Genomic DNA, 24,115 nt, shown 5'->3' with positions numbered 1-24,115 from the left:
AAATGGCTTAACCATTCAGAGGAGGAAGCTACGTGGGAGTCTGAGCCAGAGATGAGGAGTCGTTATCCAGAGCTATTCGGTAAGTTTTAATTTTGAGGACGAAATTTCTTTTAAGGGGGGAGAGTTGTCGAACCCGTAAATTAGACTCCGTATACGCCATGCATAAATTCTAGTATTTAAATTTAAAATGATTTTATTACATGAGAATTTAAATTCTTTCCTTTAAATTTAATTATTTTACGCATTAGTTTAATTGTTATCTTTTCAGTTAAGTAAATGAGGCCGGACTGGAGTTAGAGTAATGAGATAAAATTTAATATTAAGAAAACATTCTTATAATTTATTTAAGATAAATAATGAGTTGATTTAAGGTAAAAGAATGTTTAAGGAATTATTTGAATAATTGGAGTTAAGTAGTAAATAAAGTTCAATAATTAATTTCTTAATTCACTAAAATATTTAATGGGCAGATAAAACACTAAAGATTTAAACTACTATATTTAACAATATTTTCCCCTCCCATTTCATCTAGATTTCGGCAACTTCATAATTGGGTTTAAAATATTTGGCAACTCATAATCTTAGATATCTTTGTTTATCCCTTCTTAGCATAGATAAATCCCTAAATTTTTATTCACCACTGATTAATATTGAAGCAATATTCTACCATGTTTATCTAGCAATATTTCTCTTCTTTTTTTAAATGAAAAAAAAAATCGGCCACCCCATTAGGAGATTTAAAAATATAATCAACTCTCCATCTTTAATTATTTCCTTAACCTTTTCTTGGAGATAATTCCCTCACCATTTATTCTTCAATAATTAATCAATTAAGCAATTTTTCCCTCTATTTTTAATCCTAGAAATCGGTCATCACTCTTTTCTAGATTTAAATAATTGACAACTCATTTCTCTTAATCCCTTCCTTAACTATTTTTTATAGATAATCCCTATCCTTTTTAAATCGCCAACAAATAATTAATTAAGAAATTTCTCCCTTGCTCCTAGACTTAAATATCGACCAAGTGCACTCCTAAATACCCTTCAAATCTTTTGATATCAAACCATCTAACAAATTCTAGGATTGAAAGATTTATCTTGCCATTTAATTCCCATTCATCTTGCAACCTTCCCTCATTTCTCCCTAGCCATTTCTCCCTCACCATTCTCGAAAATTTCAGAGCAAACTTCAGTAGAAAATCGTGAGAAAAACCGAGAGAAAACAAGATAAAATTTGTGAGAAAACAAGAGGGAAGAACAAGAAGCGAAGAACACTACTCCTCCTCCGCGGCGCGTCGTCGTTTCATTTGTTTTCCTTTCAAAACAAACCCAGGCATGTTTATATCTTCTTTCACTCTTCAATCAAGCCATATAGGTATATTTAAACATCGCATGCACATGATTTAATTTGCAAGGAAACCGAAATTTATGACAGCAACATTTCGAAACATGTACAGATTTCGGCCCTCCCCGTTGTGATTCACGGTTTTATCGTTTTTAATGGTTTCAGGTTGTTGGCTCGATCCTAGGCTCCCAAGGCTGCACCTAGACACGTACTAGGCTGTGTTAGGACCATATTGGTCCATTAGTTCAAGCCCCATGCATGCTGGAATTGAGAAAATACAGCAACTCTTCCATTGAGTCATTTTGAGCCTCGAAATTTTCAGTTTGTTGTCAAGGGGGGATGATCTTGATCTTGGCTGCCCTAGGAGCTATAGCCATGGTTAGAACATCTCCTTGTTATGCCTAAGACGTTACCAAGTCGGCCTTTCAAGGCTTGGTCCATGGTTGCATCGGTTTTCAAACAAAACAAGACAAGCCCCTTCGATCCCTTCACTTTTCTGCGCAAGTTGGTTTTCGGTTTTGTGGTTTGGTGTGGATCTTGGTTGGCTTCTGGCCCTTAGCCATGGTTCATACCATACCTTATGATGTCTTGATCATGCCATGGTCAATCGAATGGTCACTGTAATGATGCATGACAGCAAGAACAATTGCAACACCCCACGCGTGTATATGCGTTCTCGGGTGGAGCTTCGAAGTTGTTGCTGGTGTTTCTGGGATTTTGGCTGGCCTAGGGCCCTTAACCATGGTTCACGCCACACCTTAGGATGTTGGGAAGAGGTTCTGGTCGGTGGTTCAAGCCCCAATGGCCATTAGCCTTGCAAACAACGCAAGTAAACGCAGTAACAGCTGCTGTAGTTTTTGACAACAACTGTACCCGCTGTTCAGAGGTGTATTTCGAGTTCTTGTTTGGCTTTTAGCCTATTTCCTTGGACTGGACAGTACCACATTGAGTTAGAAAGGTCATGTTTTTTACCGTTTGCAATTCGGTTAAGTTTCGAGTTCGTACGAGAATTTACGGTGCAATGTGCCAAAATGACTCTCGAAAGAGCGTTTTATGTTTTTGGCCTCCATTCACCAAAAATTCGAGTAATGTAAATTTAGGAGCATTATTTCATCATTTTAGCTGTATTTTAATCATGGCTAAACGATGGTTCGATGTTGGTTCGGGTTGGTAAGAAGCTATGGTTAAATACTAAGTCATTGGGCGTAATTGTCTCGTTTTTTGATTCAATTACAATGTTTTGGTCAAGTTAAATCATTTGCATATTTTTCATGTTAGAATTAGGTCTCAGCGAGCCTGGGAACGATCCAACCCTTTCGGTAAAATAATACAGGATATTTAATTATATTACGAGTATAAAAATATAAAATGTTCATTTTTGAGATATATGCGATATTACTTGTGGCCACTTCACGTTCATGGGATTGTAGCTTATCATGGGATTATTACTTCATCCGATGGTCACTGACCGGTTCAGTTCATGTTCATGTATTGGTAGATCTCTACCGCCCAGTATACTGTGGTTTAGTCTGATCATACGATTCATTTCACGTTATGGGCCACTAGCGTAGAACATATTCTCAACAGAAAATTATTATATGCTATTTCATGACAGGGCTCTATCGAGCAAACATTTCACTTACGATTTTCAGTTCAGTTATGCACGTATTTATAATTACCCATGACAAGATATTTTCATGTACACTTTACGATATGAGATATTTACATGGCATGAAATTTTATTATATATTTACTTGTTATCTATGATATATGGATGCTGAGTTTTTAAGCTCACTAGACTTGATTGTTGTAGGTACTGATGAGGTCGGAGCCGAGGGCGGGGACCAGTGAGCCATCTTGGGTCGGCAGTAGTAGGAACCCGAGGACTCATTTTCAGCATTTACTATTTTATTTCAAACTCAGTTTTTATTTGTTGCTGAATTATTTTAAATTGTTATTTTGCAAACAATAATTACTTCCGCTGTGCTATTTTGAACATTAAACTTTACTTATCAGTTTACTTTACGAATGAGACATTTTAATTATTTAAAGAGAAAATTTTTAATTTTTTCGCAAATTTTCAAGTACGAAATACGGGCCTCTACAACAAGTGATAAAGAGCCATTAGCTATTTGGACTCTAGAATCGCCAGTGCACGGCTGATAATTTTTTAGAAGGCTGATATATCCAATCATGTGATATGAGGCCCCTGAGTCGATTATCCATGGATATAAAGATTATTTTTGACAATATGGGCATAGGAAATGATACCTTGGTGTGCATGGAAAACAATGTGTGACTCAGCAGGTTCCTGGGGTGGTTGTTCGGAACTCGACTCTCGACTTAGCATTTTCTGCATGCTTCTATCTGATCTCAGGTGAAAAGACTACCCTTGGTACTGGTCTCTGTGATACATGCCTCTCAAACCGTGTGTGGGATGGTTTCCCGTATATTGGTTTACTGTGTAATTTCCAGCAAGTAGCCTTGACTTGACCAAGTTTCTTGCAATTGTCACACCAAGGCCGCCCTTCGCCAAACTTATTCGGTTGAGATGAATTGTGAATGAATAAAACTGAGCCTTCCATTGCAGGCTTATTTTCTATCAGCATCAATTTCTTCCTACTTTCATCTTTCGTGACTTCTGCAAAAGCCTCTCTAATATTAAAGAAGGGCTTGATTCCCATAAATTTCCCTTTGACTTCATCTAGGCCCCTATTTAGGCCAAGAAGAAATCGAACAGTCCTTTTTTGGTCAACAATCTTCTTATACAGGGCGGAATCATCAGTACACTTCCAAGAATACATTTCATATAGGTCTAGTTGTAACCAGAAGCGTGTGAAGGTGTTAAAATATTGAGTGACAATCATGTCCCCTTGTTTGAGGTCATACAATCTCGTCTCAACCTCAAACAGTTCAGAAATATTTCTGTGCTTGAGTGTGTTTCAAGTGCGGCTTCCCATATGTCTTGGTTGTTTTTTGAAGTAGAAAATTTTCTCTAACTTCAGCAGTCGTGGAATTTATGAGCCAAGACATAACAAGATGATCACCAGTCTTCTAGGATCTGTGTTTGGGATCTGTATTCTGCGGAGCCACAGTTTCACCGGTGAGATATCCATCCTTCCCTCTACTGCAAATATACATGAATATAGATTGGGACCATCAAAGATATTTTTGCATGGAGTTTATGGTTTGTAATATAAAGAATCATGGAGAGATGGGAATTGCCAATGACAAAAGAAATGTTGTGACCCATGCCATATTTGGTATGAGGATGCCAATTACTGACAGAAGCGTGGTTAAATGAGAATGAACAGATGTGCTAGAGTACGGAGATCGGCTTGATACCATGAAGAAATACGAAATTTTCTTATTCAATAAAAAAAATCATTCTAAATATAGACCATTCAGTGACTAAAAGGTAACAGAATTCCCTTAAGTAGGATCCAAATTAATTATAGAAAAAATAATAAGGAAAACATAATTAAGGAAAACAAATATAATCTTTTCTACAATTACAATAATTAGATCTTAATAGAAGTTGTTTGTGGCCATTGAAAAATTGGTGGATGTTTGAATAGTGACTTTAATTTTGATTGGTGTTGATTTGTGTTGGATACTTTTGTGTTCATCACAAGAAAATTTATTTAAGTCGTATAATCGGGGAATTTTGGCCATTTTCTTGTCGTCGCCGTAGTTGGTTGAGGTTGATGTTATGCTCACATTGTTATAAAAACTTGTTGACTATCCCGGTCCCAATAGCAAATTGAAACGAAGTTTCTAAAGTTAAAGCTCACCAAAATTTATCTCCGATCAACAATGTCACAACAAATATTGATTGAATTGACAATGTTATCAATTGAGAAATAAATATGTTCATTTAAGTTTTTGTATAGTTTTTAATGCATTGATTTAATTTGAAAATTGTTATAAAACTAAAATAATATAAACACACATTATGATTGATGGCTTTTTTATAAAAGTTAGACTCACATATAAAAATTTTTATAATCAACCTTAAGTAGCCTCACGTAAAATAAAATTAGTCAAAAAATAGTCATTATATGTAGTTAGGGCAAAGCCCTATGCTATAATCGAATTAACCAAATGCAACTGAAGTAGTTGATTTTTATAGAAGTTAAATTTTTTTTTAATATTAAATTTGCTTATATATTGTTAGAATCAAGCGTTTACCACTAGACCAAAATCTATAACTGTTAGTCAAGGCGCAAATTTATTTCTTTATATATGTGGCAGCCCGAAATGCACCTACATGGGAGCTAATAGGTCATACTGTTAGGTCCATGAGTTTGGGGAGGTGTGTGTCTATCTGCTGGTGCTGTCTCATATTCTTTAAAGATTTGTCTTATCTTTTCCCTACAGTCGACCATGTCCCCAGCAGAGACAGTATTACCCGTTAAGATTTGGTGTCACTCTTTTATAGCCCACCTAGCCAACCAGATCAAGTGACACATTGTCAGCACCTTGATGTATGAGAACTTTCCAAGAGGTCATCCATCTCAATGCTACTCTCATGCATGCACACTTAACCCAACATATATGATTATTAAAATTAAAATTTTAAATTTGAGTTGCCAAACATATTCTTGTACCCAAAAAAAGGAGGGGTGATTTGCAAAAAATAGTAAAAAAAATAATCTTCTTAACATTTTTCCTTATATCACAAGCTTTATCAACTAATTAAAAAATATCTAACGAGCCTTTTTTTCTCATTTTTCAACTTCTTTGAAAAAATAAATCAGATTAACCTTTGGGGACATTTGTCTATTGGAAAAAAATATTGAAGAATGATTTTGAACGATTGAAAAATTTATATTAGGTATTATTTTCAGAAAAAACGTCTTTTTTGGGCATGCTAAAATATGAAAGATTTTATTTAGATTGATGAATTTGGAACTGAGTATTTCAAATTCATAATAAAAACTCAATTGGTTTGTTGGGGTAAATTCACTTAATAATGAATTTCAAATCAAAACCAATTATTTTCTGAGCAAATTGAAATCCACCATAACGTGGAGTTAATTTAAAAAAATTCTTTCCAATATTCCCTCAAATCAAAACGAACGTAAGATTTATTGGTAAAATATGGTTAGATTGTATAATGATATTTGCATGACTAATGATTAAAGTAGGGTATTTAAAATTTTAAAATAACATTATTTCATTATTATCATTAACATTATATAATAATTGTTTGTGATGAAAGTTGAATCATTATATAATAATTGTTTGTGATGAAAGTTGAATAAAATACAATAATTACGTTGAGAAGTGTTAGAAATTCATAAAAATACATTTTCAAGGAAAGAAATGAAATGAGACGAAGTTAGTGTTGGAAATCGGTTTCTTGTATCCAAAGCGCAGCACAAGTTTTAAATTTTAATTTAACATTCAAATAACGTCTTTGAACACTCGTATGATTTGAGCAATAATAATCATTCACATGGGGTTTATGAATATACTTTGAGTAAATAAATCACTTGGTGCCGACTATTATGAGATTAGAGAAGATAGCTTGTCGTATTTTCTTCTTGAAAAACTTCTTTCTTCAAACTCCAATCAAGTCAGCGACTGAAATACGTGTTTCTCCTCTGAAATGCACTAGAAAACTTAGAAGAAATTTATCATTGAGATCGAAGAACAAGTTGACGGCTCAAACCCTAATTAATTTTGGGTGGCCGAAAACTTGAGAATTTTTGGATAGTAGTTTTCGAAAGTTTGCTAGTCTTGGATGCTAGGGTTTTCGAAATGGTGGCCATTTTAAAACCATGAGTCCTTAACCTAGTGTCCTTAATTATAGAGTTATGACTCTTTGATTAAACAAAACATTAATGGGTTTGGTTAATTAATTTGACTAGTTCAACTTTTTTATTTAATAATATTTCAAAGTCAATTAAGAACTTTAATTAATTAACATGTTGAACTTGTACTCCTACAAGCCTATTATACATACTTCAATTACATTTAATTCAGTGTCTGCAAGAACCAATCGGTTATGATTAACGTTCAATATGGTCTTTTTATCTCATATATTCCGATCGAATCTGCAACCATTGGTTCATCAAGATTGCATTTTAGATTCGATAGCTATGTGATACATTCATGAAACATACATAGTGTCATCGCATGCACAACTGGGGAACTCTTGTCCTTAATGTACATCTTACACTGATCTTGCCACATATTTTATGTACTAATATTTCGTTAGATCGCATAGGATATTCACACCCGTAGGTGAGCGGTAACTTTCCGACTACAATGCACTGGCTCGTACACATGTTGCAATTATACCCAATATCGCCACCTTGTGACCCTCGCGGAATCGTTAACTAGTCAAAGTACAATCCTAGTAAAGGAAAAAATATTTTTATTAAATGATTATTTTTAATTATTTAATATATGGTATATTAAATTTGAAAATTTCGAAAATGTGTCTTTTGAGATGTTTTTACACGTCGAGTCATATTTTAAACTGATAATCGATTTTTGACGAAAATAAGGACTTTTTGGAGACTCGGTTAATATTTTTTCTTATTTTTTTTCGAAATATTTTTCTGAACGAAATATTTTTCCTATGTTCTAATAGGCTTAATGGGCCGATTATACTAAGGTTATTGGGCCCAATTGTCTACGTTATTATTTATAACCAAACCTTGATGGTTCATGTACACCCTTGTGCATGGCGTGTAGATCTGGTCAACGATGGGTCCTAAGGGGTTCGGTCCTAGGAAGGTTGGTTAGGGTCTGATCTCGTCGGTCAGGGGCTAGGATCGAAGGAACTTGGAAATTTTTTAGGGCTATGATTTGGAAGAATTGCATAGAAATTTACAGAAGGCTTCCAGGAGTTTCCAAGGGTTTTAAATGGCTCGAATTGGGTTGAAAAAGAGCTGGTTAGGTGTTAGTAAGTTATGATTAAAGTTTGGCTAAGTTTTGGATTGATTTGGATTAAAATCGGGACATCGGTTCAAGTTTTAAAACGAATTATGAAATTTAGTTGAGGGCCTAAGGTTACGTCTAAGAAATGATTAAGAGAATGTTTTAAGGTGTTATGGTAAGTTTGGATGGATTCAGGTCGAAGTTTTAAGGTCTAGGAGTAAAATGGGAAAGTTAGGTTTTATGGGACAAAAGTGACATTTTACACCTGAAAAATGTTAGAAGTTCTGTTAGTGTCCTGAATGCTGTAATGAATTTTAAAATGTTTATTTTGAAAGAATATGGAATTTTATGATGGAAAATGTTAAATGCTAAAAGACGTGTTGCATGCTTCGTTTAAAAGGAAAATGATATTTATGCATGTATTTTTATAAAGTGATTGAAATGTTGAAAATGTTTTGAATGACGTGACTTAATTGTGACAATAAGGAAATGGGGATTCATGAGAGACTAAGCCTTAGTGGAACCCGTTTACGGGACTAAGTCCTGTGGGAACCAATACCGAATTTCCATAGGACAATGCACAGTAACGGAAAAGTGGTTGCTGGTGTCTCCGTCAACTATAGGCCAAGGCACATAACAGAAAAGTGGTTATTGTTTTCCCATCACCTGGTACTATGGTTACAGCTGATATTGATCAATCGACCGAAAGATGAAATGATGGTCATAATTAACGAACGGATTTCTCCCAAAAGGAAATATATATGTATATGTTTATGATGAAAGGAAAAGTATATGATGAAAGAAAAAAGTTTAAGTTTATGCATGTCATGAAAAAAGCTATTTTTATTAAAATATGTTTCACTGTTGCACGTGGATGTATGCGTATGACTTGTTCTATGGTTAAGGTTTGCTGAGTCAATAGACTCACTAGGTGTGAATAATGCGGATGAGGATTTTACTGTTGAGACAAGAGATTTGGATGACTGAACTGCAGAACTGTGGCTCGGTTTTGGTTGCTTCGGGTGATCATGCACGTCCGTGTGCATAGGGCTGAGGACCATGGCTAGATCAATCCAGTAGGGTCCAATAGTGGGCTAGGAAGGTCTGGTTTGGGTCTGGTCCAAGCTGGTTCGGGGTAGGGTTGAGTTATTGGCTTGAATATGTAGTTAGGGTTTCGATTGCTTTGTGCAGAAAATCCAGCAGCTTGTAAGGAGATTTCGAGGGTCCTAAACAGTCTGAGTTAGGTTTTTTAAGGGCTGGTCACGTGTGGTTAAGTCATGGTTTAAGTTTGGTAAAGTTCGGTTGAGTTTCGAGTTGATTCAGGTTCAAACCGGGACCCCGCTCCAAGTTTTAAAACGAATTATAGAATTTAATGCACGAGCTCGAGTTTACGTCTAAGAAACGATTGTAAGTATGTTTTGAGGTCTTTTAAATAGTTAGGATGGATTCGGGTCGAAATTTTAAGGTACAGGGGTAAAATTGTCAAACTAGGGTTTCAAGGACAAAATGATTATTTTGCACCCGAAATTGAGTTAGCAGTCCTATCAATGCCCTGACAACTTATAATGCATGTCTAAAATATTTATTTTATTTGAATATGAAATTTTCATGAAAATGCTGAAAATATGTCGCATGCTTGATTTCAAGAAAATGTATGTATATGCATTAATATTTTTTTATAAGTGATGAATATGTGACATGTTTGAAGGAGGTGACTTGGTTGTGACTAATACGAACACGAACACAAAACATGTAAGGCTAAGGCTCAGTTGACGGGTGAGAGTGTCGCTGATGTCCCCGCCGCCTGATACCATAGTTATATGTAGATGGATTCATAGACCAATAGCTGTTACAAAAGTCACAACTGATTATCTGAATTCAATAAGGAAAAATGTATATGTTTATGATTACATGATTTGAATATGAATATGTTTGTGTATATGTTCATGTTTTTCAAGATCATGAAGATTATTTTATTACAATACTTTTCAATGTCGCTTGATATGTATATATACTTCATTATAACGGTTCACGTGTGTTGAGTCTTTAGACTCATTAGGTGTATTTGATGCAGTGATCATGTTTATGAGGAGACTGGAGGTGTTGATGACTGAGCAGGCTAGGCTGGGGTGCACGGGGAACCTAAGGACCTTGTATTTTTCGCATATGATGATTTTTATGAGTATGATGATTAAAATAGTATTTCATAACGTACATTATTTTATTGCATTAATGATTAGTAGGTTTTTAGTAATTTGTTGATGGTTGATTTTAAACAGTAAACGTTTCCGTTAGTCACAATTTCAAGATTTGAACTGCAATCGATTTTATACAGGGGTTAGAATTATTTTAGTTCATGGTACGAATTGTATGTATATACGTTATGTATTTTCGGCCAAGGCTTGTTTTAAAAAAATAAAAATAAAAAAATTTGGTAATATTTTAGTAGTAGATGTTTCACATATGTTTCGGGCGAGAGCAATAAAAAAAGAAAAAATTCTATTATATTTTAAATTTAAATGAGCTAGAGAAATTTCACTAACAGTTTGTCGAATAGTTTTTCAGGAGAAAGAAACCACACATTGTGCAACATTTGTAAATTTCACTAAACAAAGTGATACATACACAAGAGTTCAATTCGAGTTCAACTACCATCAATTTCATAAATAATTAATTATCGATGAAATAGATGAACGTTTGACCAATGATCTTGCGTTCGATCCTCTCTACTAACATTTTCTCGGATGAGCTTGTTACACAAGACTTTCCACATGTAGATTACTTTACTAACTTGGCTTGCAGGCTACTACGTTAGACCGAGAATCTACCCACTGCGCACAAAAAAGTAGCGGCTGCAAGTTCCCACGTCATAAATAAATAGTTTTAAAAGCAACAATATAGCATGGGAGTAAAATTATCTCTTGACCAAGATTCAGGCCATCATTTTGAAATTTCCTGTTTGTTCATCCTTGTAACACTTAGTGTAAAGGGAATGCAGTATTGTTGCGCTATATTGCGGCTTTCTAATATAGATGGTTTCGATTATTCTTAGAAGACTCACTCGAAGCTCGCATTCGGACCTTTGCAGATTAGATACGTCCATATTTATGTTTCTCTTTTAGATCCATGTTGTAAATGCTTTCTAGATATTTACTAGACAGTGCTCTATTAATTCAATCGTCTAGAAAGGTCCTGGCCTAATTTCCCTCTTGATATTGGTTATTCTATTTCAAATTATTCCCACCATTGGGTTTTCTAAAAAAAAACGGTAACTCAAGCTCAATTCAACTCATGCTGTCCGTTATTAAATAACTATAAGCATATTTTCAAGCACAAACTGGACAAAGCATGTAATACCAATTCCTTAGCTCTGCCCTCTGAGAACTGATATGTAGATGCTTATTCCATGAAATATTATTATTCCCAGTAACAATGTGACTGGTGGTGGCTTTATAAAAGAGAGAAAAAGCATCTGATCTTTGGACGGAGCCAAACAGAATCATCGGTGACTTTTTCTTTGATCTTTACCCTTTATTCACAGCAAGCTAATTCAGGATCTTGGCCAAGAAATATGTCCTTGATCTATTCGCAATTCTAGGAACTTTCAAATTATTCCTAATGATGACAACTTAGGAGAACTTCTCATGTCCAGCTATTTTATCTTTATAGCTGGCACCACATTGACTTTTTTGGTTGCGTTTTCCCAAATGCTACTCGAAAGTTTAGAAATTTTTCTGAAAGCTAACAACAAATCGAAGCAATGAGCAAAGTTAAAAACAATGCTATTAGGGCAACTCAAGTGGCATGCTTCAACTGTCATACCATAAATAGTAACAAAGGGCAGCTTACACGTTATTGCTCACAATGAGACCAAATAATCCCCCAACAGCAATTGTTCCAACATTTCTAGGATTTAATTCATGATATTGGCTCTAGTACCAACTACAAGACCAAGTTACAGTCAACATACCAAAGTAAATGATGGTTATGTGGGAACTCCGCCCTAATAAGATTAAAATCGCATCAAGCATAATTTTTTATCACAACGCCACAGTTGACAATCATGGCAAATGGTGACGACAGAAATCCAACACCTTGAAAAATCCCCTATGCCACACATGCTTCAAGAACCAGAAAAAATAAAAGATATGTGCGGTTTCAGAAAAGATTCCAATAATTAATATGAACATTGGAAATCCCATAAAAAAAATTCGGGTTTTTTTATTGATTAATGTAGAAAGTAATGTATTAAGTTTCATCTTCTTCTTTGTTTTCTACGGCATTCAAAACATTCAGTACATGAGGGCTTACTACTACTCGTGAAGCTCGATTGGAATTTGCTCGGATCAACTTTCAACACTTCTACCAATATCTGGTGAAGCTTCTTGCTCTCTTGCGTCAGCTCCTCTATGAGTAGCTGATGTTTCAGCACCTGAATGCACAAGAATGTGGGGGTTCAGAATATCACCACTAGAAGAGACATATATTCTAGAAAATATGTTGGACAAAATTAATTAAATTTATTTCTACAATAATGAAGTTGGTACCATCTGAAGCATGTTGTTTTCCAGCTGCAAAGACTCAACCTGCAGTGCAAATAACAGCCTTTTCTTTATATATGTTACAACATATGATAAAAGAAACAAAGTTCAAACATAATACTCAAGTGAAAAATAGAAAACCATGTATGAACCGAGGCTAGAGAGAGAAAAATTTGAAAATGCTCTCTCCCCCCATTTGCCGTCGTTTCTTCGTCCCAAGTTTTCCACCGTTCACCGTACTTTGCCCATTTGTCTCCGTCATCTTTCATTAATAACCGGTAGGCATCCCCGGCCGGTCGCCGGCAGTTTCGCGTCTCCAGTTTTTCCTTCGATTGGGTTCGTTTCTATCGTGCGACAACATGTCTGCAGATAACGTAAGGAAATTCAGGGATGAGACGATTAGGATTGATTTTAAAACGTTCAACTTGCGATTGGGCTCTGAAGGTAGATCTATTTGGTGGTCCGAAAAAACCAGGAATGCTTGCTATATGCTGGATTTTAATCTCGACGAGGCTCGGTGGATTCAGATTAATCTCAGAGAATACATTTACTCAAACCTAGCAGGCTCGTCCTTCCGCCGTTTCAGGGGCAGATATGCGGTGTTCACACTACAGAGTTTCAAAAACAAGCGTGGTAGATTTATCGAACTGTCTAAGTTCAATAAGCAAGGGAAAAAGTTTACTACTATCATACCAAGCGGAGTCAACGCAATCGGGTGGACTAAGTTAGCAAAGGCATTGGATAAGCTGATTTCGGGAGATTATTACAGGCAAAAACCTCAACCCAGGCCTCGTATGATCCATCAGAACAAGGGTTCAGCACAGAGGGAAAGCTACGGAGAATTCATATCAGATTCGGATGACAGTAACAAGCAGCAAATACAGAAGAATTGGAATGAAGCTATCATCATTACAAGGGGCAGGGCAACAACTTCGTGGAAGCTAATTGAAGAAGTCCTCCGGAAAGCAACGACCTCAATCATTAAGCTGTTCCCTTTTCAAGCTAACAAAGCTCTGTGGTGGCCCTTGAACGCGGAACAGTACACCTACTACGCCAATTTAAAAAAAGGGTACTTCGATTCGCAAGTGTTTTTGGAATTCGATAGATGGTCCAAAGGCATTAATACTTTGGAATCGGTTGAAAGCTGCTGCAATAGCTGGATTTGGATACGAGGACTACCTTGGGAATTATGGTCGCCAAATAATTTTAAAATTATTGGGGACCTTTGTGGGGGATTGTTGGCCATTAGCCCAGACACCCTTCACTTCAGAATCCTCGGAGCTGCGAAGATTAAGGTGAGGGGTACTGAAGGTGGTTTTATTCAAACCAAAATGAGCATTCCATTGGATGGAAGACCTACTGAGATCAGAATCCATGTTGAAACGTTTGATTCTAAGGGTTATGAAGTTTATGAAAAACAGACTTACGCCCAAGTAGTTGTGAATGGCAAGAAGATATTGGCGGGTTGGGGAAATAACAACATTTTCAACACATTAGCTAGAACTGAACATGGGGAAAATGCTCATAACGAAGCTAAATCGATTCCGGAGGTCATAAATAGGCAGGAAAATATTGCTGCGGAATCAAGATTATGTTGTGGTACAGAGGGCTTGAGGGGCAGATTAGAAGAGAATCAGGGGAAAATTACTTCAAAAGGATCACAAAATACTTCCATGAGGAAATCCGAAACACCGAATCAAGGAAAGGTGCTGAAAATTCTAAGCAATATCAACCCAAAAGATGCAACGAAATTTTCAAGCTCTTCTATCGGATCCACAAAAAGCAATCATTCTGAGGAGTACAGTAAGCGTCCCGGAAATGGATTGAACATCGACACTCCGCAAGAGTTCTGGAAAACATATCGCCGAAGACGCAAATCAGAAGAGTTTGTGGGAATTGAATCACAGGTAGTACCGGAAAGTGTGACTCAAAACATTCATGACATTCATGACTGGGAACTGTGCAGCAAAGGTAAAGCGGCGGAGAAAGATGATATGGAGGACATTGACTTTGAAAATTCACAAGACGAGTTGCTGGAAACGGAGTTCGAGTCCCTCGAGTCAGAAAGTGGGGGATACATCAGTTCTGAACATCCCGAACCAGTTGAAGAAGATGCTGCAGATTTGGATGTGTTGTTCTCAACTCCAAAGCCTATTAAGACAGACTCAACCGCTGATCTACGGAAAAATAATAAACCTTTTCTGGGACAGGTACTTAACGGTAATCAATCATCATTTTTATATCATTATGTATCGTTAAATACGATTTTCTCTTCTCCTCTCATAACCTTGGGTAAGTCTAGTGGTCCAGTGGGGAGTGGGTTAGGTAAAGTTGATGAAGAGCCTTGTAATATCAGAGATCTATCTGTACTGAATGTGGGGGAGGATAGGGAGGATTGTGAACAACATGTAGGAGGGGGTGGGATAGATGAGAATGTTGGAGAAAAACAAAAGCCGCTGAAAGGTCGTTTAAAGCGGGAATTGTATAGACTTCATTGTGGTATCAGTTATGAAAGAGGTTCCACTTCGAGGGGTCCAAAATTTTTTGGATGAAGATTTGCGCTTGGAATATTAGAGGTGGGGGGGCAGTGAGGCGAAGACAATTAGTTCGATCAATAATTCAAAAGGAAAGGCCCGACATTGTAGTTCTCTTGGAAACTAAACGCGAAAGAATAGACACCAAATTTGTGGCGAGTGTTTGGAAATCGAGATTTGTTGAATGGGTTTGTTTGCCTTCGGCTGGTAGGTCGGGGGGAATAATTGTCATGTGGGATCCCAGAATAGTGAAAGTTCTTAACAATTTGATTGGGGAGTTCTCGGTGTCCATTGAGATCTCTAAGTCGGACGACATAAGTTGGTGGTTTTCAGCCATTTATGGGCCTGTCAGGCCGAGTTTCAGAGAAGCGTTTTGGGATGAATTAGCGGGATTGAAAGTAATTTGTGGTGATTTCTGGTGCCTAGGTGGCGATTTCAATGTGGTGAGAAATCTGGGAGAAAAAAAAAACAGCCTCTCTTTGACTACAAGTATGTCGTGCTTTGATGCGTTGATAGAGGAGTTGGAGCTCGTTGACCCACCACTTTTAAATGCCAAATTCACGTGGTCCAATTTCAGAGCAACCCCAATTTGCAGTCGCCTGGACAGATATTTATTTTCTACAGGATGGAGGAGTTTATTTCCATGTTACAGACAAACGGTGCTTCCAAGACTCACCTCGGATCATTGCCCCGTCTTGCTAGATACATCTAAGTTGAGATGGGGACCAGCCCCATTTAGATTTGAGAACACCTGGCTGGAACATCGAAAATTTAAAGATCTATTAAGGACATGGTGGAACAAAGAGGGCGTACAGGGGTGGGATGGGTACAGATTCATGCAGAAGCTGAAAATGATAAAAAAGGATGTATCTGATTGGAATAAGGAAGTGTTCGGAGACGCCCGTGTTAGAATACATGAATTGAGCAACAAAATCAGTCGTTTGGATGGTCTTGAGGCGGCTGGACTTTGGTCAGAAGCGTTGATTGATGAGAGAAGGGTGGCAAAATGTGAACTGGAAAAAACAGCCTTTGCTAATTTTCAGATTCAAAGCCAAAAAGCAAAACTTAATTGGTTACAACAAGGGGACCATAATACTAAGTTTTTTCACGCGTTATTGAACAACAGAAGGAACAGAGCTTTGATTGAGAGAGTGGAGATGGAAGACGGAAGAGTTATCACCGAGGAAAAACAGATTGAGATTGAAATTGTAAACTTTTATCGGAAGTTGTTCTCGAAGGCAGAAGGGGTTGGGGGGAGATATGATGACTCGGGATTGGGCTTAGATGGGCTGGATTGGGCACCGATTAGGAGAGATGATGCAGAGGCGTTGGAAGAACATTTTGATGAGGAGGAAATAAGAAAGGCAGTGTTTGATTGTGATGGAACTAAAGCGCCAGGGCCCGATGGATTCACTTTGGCATTTTTTCAAAAAAGTGGGATACATTGCGATTGGATTTACTAAAGGTGTTTGCGGAATTTTATGAAGCTGGGATTGTGAATGCTATTACAAATGAAACTTATATATGTCTTATCCCTAAGAAACATGATGCGCGAAGGATTACGGACTACCGACCAATTAGCTTGGTTACAAGTTTGTATAAAATTTTGGCAAAGGTTTTGGTTAACAGATTGAAAAAGGTTTTGGATAAAACCATAACGGAGAATCAATGTGCTTTTATCAAAGGAAGACAGATACTGGATTGTTGTCTTATAGCGAATGAGATGGTGGATGAATATCGTAAGAAGAAAAAGAAGGGATGGGTGCTTAAGATTGATCTAGAAAAAGCATATGATCATCTCGATTGGGCATTTTTAGACATTGCTCTATTCCATAAGGGATTCGGCGAGAGATGGAGGAAGTGGATTAGGGGATGTGTTTCAAACGTCTCTTTCTCGATATTTGTCAATGGGAGAACGTGTGGGAAGATCAGGGGGGAAAGAGGGCTGAGACAAGGGGACCCCCTATCACCTTTTCTCTTCAATATTGTTGTCGATGTGTTGGGAAGAATGGTGGATAAGGCAAGGGAGGCCAATGAGGTTAAGGGTTTCGAAATTGGAAAAGACAAGTTGCAAATCTCACACTTACAGTTTGCGGACGATGCTTTGTTTTTCGTGCATTCAAGGCAAGATGTGATGGCAATAATAAACATACTCAATTGCTTTTCAATCAATTCAGGGCTGAGAATAAATATGGCCAAGAGTGTCGTGCTTGGACTGAATTTCCCGGACGAAGATGTGGATGAAATGGCAGTCACATTTGGGGGACTAAAAGGGCTTGGCCCATCAAGTATTTGGGCCTACCGCTGGGAGGAAATCCCACCAAGAAGGAGTTTTGGGAACCTGTGGTTTCAAAAATGAAAAAGAAACTAGTAGGCTGGAAAAAAGCTTATCTATCGAGAGGTGGGCGACTTATTTTGATCAAGTCAGTTCTTTGCGCTATGCCATCTTATTTTATGTCACTTTTCATCGTACCGAAATTTGTGGCGGCTGAATTGGAAAAGTTAATGAGGAATTTCTTGTGGGATGGTGATGAAGGAGATAAACATTGTCATGTGATAGGTTGGAAACAGGTGTGTAAACCAAAGGAAAAGGGAGGTTTGGGATTGGGGAGTATCAATCTTAGAAATAAGGCTCTTCTTGGTAAGTGGTGGTGGAGATTTTCGAAGGAGAGTGGGTCGTTGTGGATAAAGGTTATCAGAAGCAGATATGGGTTGCAGGATAACGGGTGGGATCTGGGCTTGGCAGAGAGATCAACATTCAAAAGTCCGTGGAAATCTATCTCTCGGTCTTACAAGGCTTTTCATCAACTTATTAGAGTGGTGCCTAATCAGGGCAATCGTATTAGATTTTGGGAGGATATCTGGGAGGGAGGGGAGTCGTTAGGGTCAGATTTCCTTCGTTGTTTCGTATTTGTACTTCAAACAATAAATCTATCAGTCATTTCATTCATGTCGAAAACCACGGGGGTCAGTCTTCCTTTATTTGGGATGTGAGGTTTAGGAGAGATTTATCTGATGAGGAGGTACGAGAGTTCACCATTATGTTAGGAGTTTTAGATGGAGTGAGATTTAACTTGGACTTGGAGGATTATAGAGTTTGGTTGGGGGATTCGTCTGGGTTGTTTTCTGTCAAATCTTTTTATGATTCTTTCTTTCCCACTACTGAATTTCCACATTTCAATTGTTTCGAATATATCTAGAAAGTACATGTCCCACAAAAGGTTAAGATTTTCTCGTGGATCATCGCTTTGGGAAGGTTACCTACATGTGACAACATACAGAAGAGATGGAGGAGTTGTGTTCTAAGGCCTCAATGGTGCTGTTTATGTCGGCAAGATGAAGAAAACCAAGACCACATCCTTCTGCATTGCGCATTCTCAAGATGCATCTGGATAAAAGTTCAGAGAGAAATGGGAGTTCACTGGGCGCTTCCATACCAGGCCAAAGAGTTGTTATATGATGATTCGGATAGTCCATTACCAACAGCATTGAATGATTTCTGGAAAATGATTGTGCACGGCGTCTTTTGGTCACTTTGGTTGGAAAGGAATGCAAGAATTTTCGAAGATAAAAACGAATCGCCCGATCGGGTATGGGAAAAAATAAAGTTCAGGATAGCATCATGGACGACGAGTTTGAAAGAATATAGCCATCTATGTATAACAGACGTAGTGAGAGATTGGAAGTTTGTAAGGGCAGGCAATTAGTTTAAAAGTTTTAGTTTTACCTTAAGACAGTGCTGCAGTTTAATGAGCGCGGATTTCTTATCCGCCTTTTACTGTAATTCGAATCTTTATTATAATGAAATAGTTTTTTATCAAAAAAAAAAAAATAGAAAACATATTTGTATCCAGCACAACAATAGGTGGAAGAACAAATATTTCTGATGCACCAATCATAGCCATCAATTGAAATGTCACTGTAGTGACGACACCTATATGCCCAACTCTCATCATTTCTTTGTTGAAGCAAAGAATACACGTCACATAGTGTTTGAGACCAAATATTTATTTTTAGCAGTCCAATTATATTTCCATGATCGTCCCAATGGAAAACGAAAGGTTGGATATGAAATAGAAGCCTAATATAATATGGATGTCTAATGAAATCGGGCCCCATGTGCAAACCCATTAGCCCATAACTGATTAATTATCAATTGATTATTTTAATTTTCTGATTGATTAATTAATGGAAAAGTAAATAGGAGAAGCTGATAGGGTTGGCCAAATAACTTAAGAGTTTCTATGCAGATAAGAGAGACAAGGATGGTTCTCAGCCAAATAAAAGAAGGAAAGAAACATAAAGAAAGATTTTTACACACTTTAATCAGCAAAGAATACATTATTTCAGCAATCTGAAGAGCAACTTACATTATCCACGACTTTTTTCCAATTTCAATCAGTATAATCTACTCACATTTTCCCAGCATGATTTTCAAAGTTCCCTATAAATTTAGCATTCCTAGTTTGTTAATTCATTTATTCAAGTAAAAAAATGTTTTCTCTAGTAAAGATTCCTACTTTTACAGTCCTAACACTCAGCATTTATATCTTTTCTGTCAATGAGAAATATAGCGGATGATTTAGAAAATTCAATGTCAGAGCTCAAAAGCTAAAGGTTTCCTTAGCTTTTTACAACCGTTGAGTTAAAGTCAGAACAAATCGACAACCATTTGTATACTACGCACATGTGGCACCTCTGTATTTCCTATATTGCAAAGATCATTGAGCACATCAATTTATTCGTTCAATCATAAAATAATAACTAGAAAAGAGTCAGAAGCAGAATTTATTGTACGACCAGAGAAAGCATGTTGACTTTCGTGAATTACTAATTTTAATTTATTGGTAAGATATTTGTATCTTGATAAGTTATTCTCAGAGTGGACCTAGTAATGCAGTCGGTGATATATAAAATTTGAAAATTTTCTATTTAAATTGGGTGACAGCCACTGCTTGGTCCGCTGGTCTGTAGATCTAACAGTGATGAACTAAAAACTAGATCTAAACTCTGATTCATCTAGTTAATCTTAAATTAAATACAACTGTTGTTGGTAAATCAAATGCATGACACACTAAATTACTTATACATGGATGACTTCATATGAAATGAAAAAGTACCCATAGTTCTTCTGAAAAAAGTTTAAGAACGATGCAAAGCAAATACAATAACAAAAAAAAAAAAAAATTCATTCTACATACTTGTTCGTGTCGGTCCATATCCTTTTGCAGAATCGGGTTTTTCAAGAAGTTGTTTATGGTCATTTCTGTCCGGCTTCCTGTCTTTACTACATCGTTTTTTGGTACTAAAGTTCCTTCCAAAGGAATGCTTGTTTTTCCATCCTGGATATTGTCTTGAAACGAACTGCTTGAAACTGAATCCTTGATCATTCTTGTGCTAGTTTGAAAAGATGCCGGGAGAAGTCCTTGATTGATTGGTAAAGTGGAAACGATTCCAAGTTTTTCCATTACATGTGTGACTGCTTTCTGATAAATTAGGATTAAAGATAGTTTGGACAATGATGGAACAAACAGCAAACAATGTAAATACATACAAAAAGGTGTGACTGTATCTGATGCACCACACGGGGCTTCACAGCAAGACCTGCATTTTTTGAAAGGTTTTTATTATATAAGTAATCAGCAATAGCCACGAGCTGTGATCAATCATCTGGCAGCCTGTCCGTTAAGAGGATTGGAAAAGAAAGAATTTCAAACCGGAAGGATAAACACACTCCGTTTGTTTGGCTGCTAATACGGAATCATTTGATTTCAAATCCTTTTAGCTAACAAGTTTGTAAATTTTTGCAATGATAATGATTTTTTTTTTCAAATTTCTGATTCCTTCGGAGATTTTAAATCCATATCTTCAAATTTGTTTCTTAAATCAAATTACAATTCAACGTAGAATAGAGGTAACAAGATAATTAAAGAATTATGTTCCGCATTGACTCATTTTTAAAACGTAAGTCAACTTTAAATAACTCTTCTAGATTTTACAGACATTGTCGGTGATAAAAGTACTACGGCAAAGAGAATCTCAGTATAGAGCAAGACAAGTTTGAATAGAAAATATCAAGTAATAGTAGTTAACTGGCAAAAAGGTAAAGTATATCAAAGAATTGAATCTACCAACTCCAAAGCCATGGCCAAAACCTATTCCACAACCGATTCCCGCTTGAATGTTCTTTGCACCCACTTTCCTCAACTAAGCGTAAGAAAAAAAGGCAAACCAAACTTTGGAGTGTTAGAGCTTTGACAAAAAGCAATGAAAGAATCCAAAAGAAATATATCAGAGAGACGTACAGAACTATTGACGTTTCTTTGCACACCCGAAAAAGCATCTGTTGCACCCCTTGCAGCAACCATAACTTGGTTCAGCACTGGTACTGAACCTGATGACACAATCAAAAGTTTGATGGTTAATATAGCATCAGTTTGCTCTTGAAAAGGATAGACTTATTGAAGCAACATCTGATCAGTAAAATCTTTGGAGCCGACTGATGATTCCTTGCGATAAGAAACGGATAAAATGGCACCTGTTTGAATTCCTTATCTTTCTTCTAAAAATGACCCTCAACATGTAGCAATATTGTAGAAGACATCGGCACACAATTTTTAACGGAATTTTAATTATATTTTTTGTGATTTGTATAGATCTTGCAATTTACTCATTGAGGAGAAAGTAAATCGATTTCCAGGTAAACTTTTGGTATCCAAAAGTATAGCAGCTCAATGACATTGATCTATTATCAAAATGTAAATATATAATCCCAATGTATAAATGACGTTTCAAGTGGGGTTTTAGAAGAGTAGTTTAATGGTAAATTTAGAAATATATTAGAACAAGAAGAGATGTAAACGATTGTTAACAATAATTTAAACGTATAGCATCCGAATAAAAAAGAGCACTTTTATACACATGAGGTGACAACCAAACACAATTCACGCCAATTTCTCAATATGATAAACACAAAATCCAAAATCCGATCAATTTAAATGCAGAGCTCCAAAATTTCAAACAATTATACTCATAGCAGATGAATTCAAATATTTCAAAACAAAACGTCCAATTCGCACCAAAAGATCCCGATGTTGCTAGAAAGCAAGAGTCTTAATATACAGAGAATAGAAAAACCCACCTAAATTTAAAGGGCGGCCGATGCCAATACCAATGCCACAGCCAATGCCAAACCCAGTGAAAACTTGACCCACTTTCAACGTAAAGGGACTTTCAAAGCTCATATCTCTCTGCTCTTTCGTATATATTACACCTCTTCCACTACTGCTCTCCATTTATCCCTCGATCTTGAGGGTTCTTGAATTATTGTATTATTTATTTCGAGGGTTTTTCAATGAAGTGACTGACAGCAGTGACCAGCGAGAAAAATTTAGAAAAATAGACCTCCTCACAATCTAATTTAAATATGGCAAAATTTGTGTGAGACGGTCTCACGGTCTTATTTGTGAGACGGATCTCATATTTGGGTTATCTATGAAAAAATATTATTTTTTATGTAAGAGTATTACTTTTTATTGTGAATATGGGTAGGATTGATATGTCTCACAGATCGAGACGGTCTTACATGAGACCCACTCTTTAAAAAAATAGCTCTTGTTTGTCAAATTCCCAACCGTTTCTTAACTAATCTAAAGTCGTTATTTAAGTAATAGAAAATACTAAAAAACCTTAAACAGAAGATTTTTCTTCCCCCTACTGTCAACCGCTCACGTTCCCTCCAACCCCTCACATTCTAGTTTTCTCGGTTTTTTTCTTAGACTCTCCTTCCATCTCAAAAACGCAGAAGCCGGTGGATTGGGCAGATTGATTTGTCGATTGTGTGTGAATTCCTCAGTCATAAACCATATATTTGAATGGTAAACCCTAACTCAAACTCTCATTTTTGTTGCATAATTGTGATCTTTTTGTGTTAGAAATCTATTTAAAATTTATTATTCTAATATCTTTCTCATTTATCCTAAAAAAATATCATCACTTGAAAAAGAAGAAAAATAGGTGAGCTACTCTGCTTGTCGTTTTTGCAATGAATGTTTGCGTAAAAAAATTTTAAAACATCTATTGGGCTGGTGAGTTAAAGTTTGAATTGTTTGAGAATTGAAAATTCTAGGATTATGGATTTGTTTTCCTATTTCTTTGGATAGTTGAGGATTTAAAATGCTAAATTTACGGATTTGTTTTCCTACCTCATGATCATAATGCTTCAAAAAATGTTTGGAGTTAAATGCATTCATTAGTGATGATAGATAGAAGCTTGAACTTCGAAACACTTGATAGGTAATAGATGGTTATTCGGTTTTTCATTATATTTTGAAACATTCACTATTTTTAAACTTTAAATTCCTACAATTTTTTTTAACATAAAATTCGATTTCATATTTAAAATGAATTAACATTCCAACATCCAAAAATAATTTAACATCTAAAAATTTAAAGTGCATAAAATCCCTAACTCGTCAATTAACAACGATCATACGTCAACCATTAATATGATCAACACTAACTTCAAAATAAAACATAAAAATATCTAATTAAATCATTAATAAAATCTTTAAAACTTTGAAAATCAGCTAATGTGGAAAGTAATGTCTCTCGCGAGTGTGCTGCTGGACTCGATCCACTCAAACGTCAGGGCCTCCCTCAATCTATCTTCACCTGCAACATTCAAACCTAGTGAGTCTAATGAATCAGTACGTTCTAAACATGATTAACAAATAATACACATACAAGCATATGCATTAAAATCATACTTTTATTAAAAATAAACTAGCATAAATTTATAA

General features: G+C 36.3%; 1 protein-coding gene across 5 annotated transcripts; it reads right to left on the bottom strand.

Moving 5' to 3' along the window:
• Positions 1-10,930: 10,930 nt before the first annotated feature.
• On the bottom strand, positions 10,931-22,710 carry LOC140830124 (uncharacterized). Of its 5 annotated transcripts, none has more exons than XM_073193422.1 (8): positions 22,456-22,709; positions 21,620-21,708; positions 21,446-21,521; positions 20,869-20,918; positions 20,516-20,800; positions 12,787-12,825; positions 12,551-12,671; positions 10,931-11,070 (listed from the first exon to the last, which is right to left on the bottom strand). In XM_073193422.1, exons 1-8 carry the CDS (start codon positions 22,607-22,609, stop codon positions 11,051-11,053), a joined length of 834 nt encoding a protein of 277 aa, XP_073049523.1. In that variant the 5' UTR covers positions 22,610-22,709; the 3' UTR covers positions 10,931-11,050. The 5 variants fall into 5 exon arrangements, with proteins under 5 accessions (XP_073049523.1, XP_073049515.1, XP_073049519.1 ...); XM_073193414.1 differs by having other exon boundaries at positions 11,036-11,091; positions 22,456-22,710; XM_073193418.1 differs by lacking the exon at positions 10,931-11,070 and adding an exon at positions 11,159-12,181 and having other exon boundaries at positions 22,456-22,710.
• Between the last annotated feature and the right edge of the window lie 1,405 nt (positions 22,711-24,115).

The sequence above is a fragment of the Primulina eburnea genome, chromosome 1 (assembly GCF_022965805.1).
Source record: "Primulina eburnea isolate SZY01 chromosome 1, ASM2296580v1, whole genome shotgun sequence".
Taxonomy (NCBI): Eukaryota; Viridiplantae; Streptophyta; class Magnoliopsida; order Lamiales; family Gesneriaceae; genus Primulina; species Primulina eburnea.
The sequence above is the reverse complement of the archived record's forward strand: the minus strand, read 5'-3'. Positions and strand labels throughout refer to the sequence as shown.

Coding starts and splice junctions, on each gene's coding strand:
- LOC140830124 (XM_073193407.1), bottom strand. CDS start 22,609: ATGGAGAGCAGTAGTGGAAGAGGTGTAATATATACGAAAGAGCAGAGA. Junction 20,801..20,868: donor AGATACAGTCACACCTTTTT/GTATGTATTTAC, acceptor CTAATTTATCAG/AAAGCAGTCACACATGTAAT. Junction 12,826..20,515: donor ATATGGACCGACACGAACAA/GTATGTAGAATG, acceptor TTTGCACTGCAG/GTTGAGTCTTTGCAGCTGGA.